At 43.5% G+C, this 7,639-nt stretch overlaps 1 protein-coding gene and 1 long non-coding RNA gene across 3 annotated transcripts in view; one reads left to right on the top strand and one right to left on the bottom strand.

Moving 5' to 3' along the window:
- LOC115071327 overlaps positions 1-3,554 on the bottom strand; it is a 14,723-nt gene extending 11,169 nt beyond the window's left edge. Inside the window, exon 1 of the long non-coding RNA XR_003850415.1 lies at positions 3,543-3,554. This is a non-coding gene — a long non-coding RNA (uncharacterized LOC115071327). The remainder of the gene's footprint in view (positions 1-3,542) is intronic.
- Positions 1-7,639, top strand: part of Iqcg (IQ motif containing G) — a 47,956-nt gene that overhangs the window by 4,502 nt on the left and 35,815 nt on the right. For both annotated transcript variants that reach the window (XM_017799497.2, XM_017799496.2), the window contains exon 4: positions 5,353-5,519. In XM_017799497.2, coding sequence (XP_017654986.1) covers positions 5,353-5,519 — 167 coding nt within the window. The remainder of the gene's footprint in view (positions 1-5,352; positions 5,520-7,639) is intronic.

Genomic DNA, 7,639 nt, shown 5'->3' with positions numbered 1-7,639 from the left:
TCAGGCACAGTTCCCAGCACCTGCACAGTGGTTAACAACCATCCTTAACTCTAGTTCCAGGAGATCTGATGCCCTCTCTAGGTACCAAGTACACATGTTGTGCACATACATGCAGGCAAAACACTAATACATAAAAAATAAAAATTAATTTTCTAGAACAAAGTTAATGGTATGTGGAGTTTTCTGAGAATTTTTTACAGAAGACCACTAACAAAGTAACAGTAACAAAACAGCCTCAAGAAGCTCGGGAGGCAGAGGCAGGCAAATCTCTGTGAGTTCAAAGCCAGCCTGGTCTACATAGTGAGTTCCAGGAAGCCAGCCTGGTCTACATAGTGAGTTCCAGGACAGCTGGGGCTACAGGAAGACCTGCCTCAAAAAGACTAAAAAGTGTTATTATTATCACTGTTATTGTGAGAAAAGGTCTCACTATATAGTCTTGGCTGGCCTCAAACTCACTCTCAAGTGCTGGGATTAAAGCTGTGTACCACACCCAGCTAAGAGTTATTATTTTTAGTTATGTATATGTGTGTGTGTTTCTGTGTATGGTATTATTTGTGTATGAGTGTAGGTACCCATGAGGCCTGAGGTATCCAATCCTCCTGGAGCTGGATGTTGTGAGCTGCCTGACACAGGTGCTAGAAATTGAACTTGGATCTTTTGCAAGAGCAATACATGCCCTTAACCACTGAACAGTCTCTCTAACCTCTCCTTCTCATGATTTTATAGTAGTATAATAATAAAATTTGCACTGTTGTATTCATTCATAGCAGCTTAAGCCTCATTCTCAATGTAAATTTGTTCTATACTTTGTGTGTGTGTGTGTGTGTGTGTGTGTGTGTGTGTGTGTGTGTGTGTGTTTGAGACAGGGTCTCACTGTAGTCCCAGCTGGCCAGGAACTTGCTATGTAGACCAGGCTAGCCTCAAACTCACAGAGATCTACCTGCCTCTGCCTCCTGGATGCTGGGATTAAAGGCCTGTACCAGTATGCCCAGCCTGTTCTATACTCTTTATATTTGTTTGAAACAATGTAACCCAGGCTAGCATGAAACTTACTATGTAACAGAGGATGATTTTGAACTCCTGATCCTTTTGCCTCTATCTCCCAAGGTCTGGTATTATAGCCTTCAGCCACTGTATGTAGCAGTTTCATATATTTTATTTTATTTTTTTATTTTATGTGTATAAGTGTTTTGCCTACATGTATGTTAAGTGTACCCATGCCATGCAGTGCCTGTGGAGGCCAGGAAAGGGTGTCGGATCCCCTGGAACTGGGTTGTTGGCAGCCATGTGGGTGCTGGGAATTGAAACTGGGTCCTCTGCAAGAGCAGCCAGCGCTCTTAACCACTGAGTCATCTCTCCAGCCCCCAGTTCCATGTATTTTAAAAAATTGTGGCCAGGCGTGATGGCACACGCCTGTAGTCCCAGCACTTGGGAGGCAGAGGCAGGCGGATCTCTGTGAGTTCAAGGCCAGCCTGGTCTACATAGTGAGTTCCAGGACAGCTGGGGCTACAGGGAGACCCTGCCTCAAAAAGACAAAAAAAAAAAAATTGTGAATCAGAGCTGGGTGTGGTGGCACATGCCTTTAATCCCAGCACTCCGAGGTAGAGGCAGGTGGACCTCTATGAGTTCAAGGCCAGCCTGGTCTACATAGTGAGTTCCAGGACAGCTGGGACTACAGGGAGACCCTGCCTCAAAAAGACCAAAAAAAAAAAAGAAAATTTTGAATGTGAACCATGCCTTGGTGATGCATGCTTGTAATCTCAGGGACTAGCAAGGCAGAGGCAGAGGGATCACTGTAAGCTTCAGGCCAGCCAGGGCTACACAGTGAGACCCTGTCAAAGAAATCAAGAATAAGGAAATAAAAAGTTTGAATATCTTAAAATTTTTGATGTTTTACTTTGTATGAAAATTGTTCTAACACACAAATTCTAATATGCCATTGCCCTACAAGGCTTACAATTCTTTTGTTTTTAATTTTATGTGAGTGTTTTGTCTGCATATGTATAGGTGTACCATGTGTGCAGTGCCCACAGAAGCCAGAAGAAGGGGTTGGATCCCCTGGAACTGGAGTTTCAGATGGTTGTTAGTTGCCATGTGGGTGCTGGGAAATAAACCCAGGTCCTCTGCAAGAACAGCAAGAACTCTTAACTGCTGAGCTATCTCTCCAAGCCCCAACAGAGTTTTAGTCACTGGAAGTATCCTTGACCTTCCCTCTAAATCCCTCTCTCTTTAATGCTTCTCTGCTGTCCTTCAGCTGCTTGGACACGCGGAATCCTGTCTCTCTGTCTCTGTCTCTGTCTCTCTGTCTCTCTCTGTCTCTCTGTCTTTCTGCCTCTCTGTCTCTCTCTTTTTCTGTCTCTCTGTCTCTCCCTGTCTCAATTGATCCCCTATCTGTGATACTACTGGGAGACGACGGAAACTTTAGGGATGGAGCCTAGTGGGAGGAAGTTGGCCATTGGGGACAGGTTCTTGAAGGGGACATTGAGACTCCACTCTCTCTCTCTCTCTCTCTCTCTCTCTCTCTCTGTCTCTCTGTCTCTGTCTCTCTTTCTCTCTGTCTCTCTGTCTCTCTGTCTCTCTCACTCTCTGTGTCTCTCTCTGTCTCTCTGTCTCTCTGTCTCTTTCTGTCTCTCTCTCTGTCTCTCTCTGTGTCTCTCTGTCTGTCTCTCTCTCATTTTTATATATTTCTATCATTGGACTTTGCTCACAGTTTGCCCCTTTAGACCCTTTCTCTTTTCCTTCCCTTTGTCCCTTTCCTTCCCCAGGTCACCTTTCCTGTCATGTGAGACTTTAATCTGGTTTCCATATGAGAGAGATGCTTCCCTTTCTTTCCCATGCTTACCCTTTCTTGTTCCGCCTCCCGCTCCCTTTAGAGTCCCTTCTCCTCCCACATAGTTCCTTCTACTTTAATGTTTATGTGTACATGTTACATGCAGATTTCACCCCTGAGAGAACACATGTGGGATTTGTCTTAGTCTGGCTGATTTCATTTAACATAATGATCTAGCGTTATCTTGAACTTTTAAATTTTACATTTATCCCTCCCAGTGCAGTGGTGCATGCCTTTAATCAGAGGCAGGCACCTTTGATTAACTCACTCTGTGATGTGAGTTCAAGGCCAGCCTGGTCTACACAGTGAGTTCCAGGTCAGCTGGGGCTACAGGGAGACCCTGCCTCACAAAAATAACAAATTTATTTATTTTTATTTTTATTGCATTAGTGTGTGCACACATGCTGTGGTGTGTGTGTGTGTGTGTGTGTGTGTGTGTGTGTGTGGAAGTCAGATGACAACTGGCAGGAGTTGTTGCTCTCCTTCTAGCTTATAGGTCCCAGGGATCAAACTCCAGTTGTCAGTTTTGGTGGCAAGCACATTTACCCACCGAGCCATCTCACCAGCCCCTAACGTTTCTTATAGCCACTTTTCCAGTTAAGGCCATCTCAAGATAAATTTTAATTTATTAGTATTATGAAATAGAATATGAAATATATTAATGTATCCAGTTTTACCAGAAGTCAGAATGATTTAACTAAAATTTGGAAACAGCTGCCTTGCAGAAAATACTGTTTTTCTTATCTTTTCCCTTGGGGTCTAATACTTGACTTTACATGTAGTGTGGGCTATATAAAAACATTTTTAGTGACTGGACTAGAACAGTTGGCTAGTTTCCTAAAGTTCTCTTCTAAGAATTCATATTTATTTGTAGTAAATAGTAACAGGCTGTGGTGCATATTTGATTCCTTCTGCAGATGTCCAAGCATAAAGACAGAGATAGTGATAATGAGAAAATGAAGGCACAGAAGTGGTAAATAGTTACCTATGGTCAATATGGTTTAGTAAGAGACAGAGACAGGATTCAGATATGGAAGCCTGGCTTCACTGTCCATGATCACCGTCAACAGCACAGGTGTTTGCCATAGATAAAATAAGAACTGTCAGTTAGAAGACACATGCAAGGCCTATGGTTCCTCAATATTTGAATTTAGTTCGGAAAAATATTTTGTTTTTTTCGACACGACCCTCAAGATCTACATTATTAAATCTGATAAGAACTTTTGCCTTTTGGTATAATTCTCCTTTTTAATAGTTTTAAAAAATTGTTTGTTGCTTAGTTTTTTTCACAATGTTGTCCCGTCCAATGAGTCTTCCCATTCAGCATCCCTAGTACCTAAGACCACAGATGCATGCTACCATGCTCTGCTTCTATTTCAGATCTATATATTTATTGAGCGTTTGAGTCGCTAATGGATTTCAGGCATTGTGCTAAACAATGATGCTGTAAAGATGACCATATTTATGTAGTATCCAATTTTGATCCAAAAAGAATTTGAGACTGAAAAAATTGAAAAAGTAGCCTGGAGATATAGGTCAGTGTCTAACGTGCACATGCAGAAGGACCTCTGATGGCTGGTACAGGAAGGAAGGCGGGGACGGAGGGAGGGAGGGAGGGAGGGAGAAAGGAAAGGAAGGGAAAAGAAACAAGAAAATATGAATCTGAACTGAACTGATGTCTCTAAGACACCATCTCTTCGGTCATAAAACCCATGATCTGATACTGCTATTTTATAATTATAATATGGTAAATACCTACAATAAAGGTTTTCCACAAATAAATGAATTTTTGTTCATTTGGGTTTAATTTTTTTGTTGTTTGCCTCTGAGGTGGTGGTGGTTGTTTTGAGACTGGGCCTCACCTAGTCCTGGCTGGTCTCAAACTTACTATGTTGCCAGGGATGACCTTGAACTCCTGATCCTCCTGGCCTCCCCCTCCCAAAGTGTTGGGATTAAAAGTATGAGCCATCCTACCTTACCCTTTTCAGTTTCTGTGTTGCTGGGGACTGAATCTAAGACCTTGGACATACTAAGGATGTATTCTACTACTGGGCTACCCTCCACCCCAGATTTCACCATTGGCCTGAGTCTTAAGAGTTTACCCAGTGATAAGTAGGGGCTGGATCCAAGAGAGAATGTTGTGTGAAGGCAGAAAGATGAAAAACAGTAAGTCATGTGGTTTGATGGAGCTGAAGAAAAGTCATTTTCTTGGAGTATGGAATGGAAATGGGAGAAAATTAGGCTGAAAAATAGACAAAGCCTCTTAGAGTGTTGTCTCTTCACTTTTAAACCCCCCATTCTCCCCCCTCAAATACCCCTCTCTCTCTCTCTCTCTCTCTCTCTCTCTTTGTCTTTTTGAGACAGGGCCTTCCTCTAGCCCCAGCTGGCCTGAACTCGCTATGTAGACCAAGCTGCCCTTGAACTCACAGAGATCTGCCTGCCTCTGCCTCCTGAGTACTAGGATTAAGGTGTACGCCACCACATCCAGCTAAACACTCTCTCTTAACATTATTTATTGTTAGAAAATCAGCCAAGAAAAACCTTCAGTAGTCCCAGGTTCACGGAAAACATCTGCTCCTTTGTCATCTAAAGAAGTCAAACAAGGAGGTCAGCAGGACTTTATCTTTAAAAAGCCTATGAAGCAGGCAGTAATGACCCTGGAGACAATGAAGAAAATTCAGAATGATAGGTAAGGACTAAAAGCATGTTTGGAAATGTGATGATGTATTTATGTATCTGTGAGAGTCAGTGTGAACGTGGTTGATTGTTCTCTTAGTTTAGTTATGTTCTAAGTGACTGCTGATGATGGGTTTGGCTAAAGACCCCCAAGAGGCAGAGTGGTACAGCTGAAAATGTGGTGGCCATGTTATATTGATGTTATGAGCCTTTGCTTCTTTTTCTTCCTTTTTCTTTTTGTGGGGTCACTTCATATAGTCCTGGGTGGCCTAGAACTCCCTATGTAGCCTAGGCTGGTCTCCACCTCACTACAAAGATGAGGCTGACCTTGAGCTACAGAGCCTCTTGCTTACACCGTCCAAGTGCTGAGATGACAGGCATGTGCTACTATGTTTGGCTCAGTATGGTTGCTTTTGGGGTTTTATTTTTAATGATTATATTATTAGCATATATTAATTACTCATAATAATGGGTCTCATAACATTTTCATACATGTATATATTTGGATCATATTTACCCCATCCCCTGCAGGGCGGCTTGGCGGGCCAGCTGCGGGAGGCTTGGGCCAGCTGCGGGAGGCTCTCCCTTTGCTCGTGGATCGTTGGCCACCGGTCCACGAGGGCAGGGAGAGCAGAAGTGGCAAACGGGGTCAGAACGGCCAGTGGGCACTGACGGAAGACAGCTCTTCTGGGGAAACTGATCACAGGCTGGTCCCAGGCACAGTGAAACAGCAATGACACAGCTCCAGGCAGTAAGAACACAGACACAGTGAAAACAGCTCCGTTTATTAGTGGGAAAACTAGAGAATTTATAGTGTGGAGGCAGTAGCAAAAGCCTCAGTTGATAGGTGCTCATAGTATGCTTTATTTACATGTGGCAGTGGGCTTCTGTCTTCCAGACTGTCAGACAGTGCCTGATTATCATATAGAAAAAAATCTGCCGGTAGTTTTTACTTCAGGTAACTATGCTAAAGGCCATGTTTTCAGATAAGGTCAGGCATCCGTGGTTGGCAGCACTTCAAGGTGAACCAGGAAGAGAGCAGGAGGCCCCCTGCTGAAAAGGGGAGTTTTTCCATTTGGCGCCGAGCCCCTCAGGGCTATCCGGACACGGAGAAACTGCAACCCTAACAGCAGGGTTCCCCAACAATCCCCCACCCTTATCTCCCTACTCCTGCTGATCCCCTTCCTTTCCCAACTGTTCTCCATTCTACTGTCATGCTTTTTTTTTTTTTTTTTTTGAGACCCAGTAAGTTTAATTAGGGTGCTTACATGAATGTGGGTAAGGAGCTATTACAAAGCACGAGCAACTCACAAGTAAGGTTACACAACTGGAGAAAATGTCTCCAGTCTCACCAAGCAACCATTAACTTCCAGTAGCTCCTCAGGGAGAGATGTCTTTGCAAGTCCCTCCATATTCCTTGACAGTACGTTGATGGGTCTAATCTTCTGCAGGTGTTCACAGCTTCTCAGCGTTCAAGAGTACACACTGTCCCCCTTCCTCTGACTCTTGCACTTTTTTTCGACCCCTCTTCCAAGATGTTTCTTGAGCCTTGGAAGGGAGTGACATGGATACCGCAGTTGGGGTTGGGCACTCCACAGCCCTTTTCTCAGCATTTTGACCAGTTATGAATCTCTGCATTAATCACTCACTGCCCACTGCAAACAGAAGCTTCTCCGAGCAAAGCTGAGAGCAGCACCAAACAGAGGCATGAACATAAATACTGAAGGCAGTTTGGTGGACACAACATGCCATCTTTTTTCTTAAGGTCATAAAATAGGGCTTGATGATGTCACTCTGTCGATGGTAGGCTGCTTGACTAGCCTTCATGAAGCCCTGGGTTCCATCCTGACCATTACATAAACTCGGCATGGTAGCATACACCTTTAATCCTGTCATGTGGGAGGTGGAGGCTGCAGAACCAGAAATTCAAGGTCATAGCATATAATGAATTTGAGGCCAATCTACAATACATGACCCTGTCTCAAGAAAAAAAAAAAAATAGCTACAATTGAGGACTCTAATTCTCTAATTCTAGCACCCTTATTTTTCCCCAAGAGTAAACACACTTTTGATTTTGATTATTCTGGAATGTAATGGTACTTTCAGTATGTGTGGGGGTGTTTGATTTAAATA

This window comes from Nannospalax galili, unplaced genomic scaffold (assembly GCF_000622305.1).
Source record: "Nannospalax galili isolate Female #2095 unplaced genomic scaffold, S.galili_v1.0 scaffold598, whole genome shotgun sequence".
Taxonomy (NCBI): Eukaryota; Metazoa; Chordata; class Mammalia; order Rodentia; family Spalacidae; genus Nannospalax; species Nannospalax galili.
The sequence above is the reverse complement of the archived record's forward strand: the minus strand, read 5'-3'. Positions and strand labels throughout refer to the sequence as shown.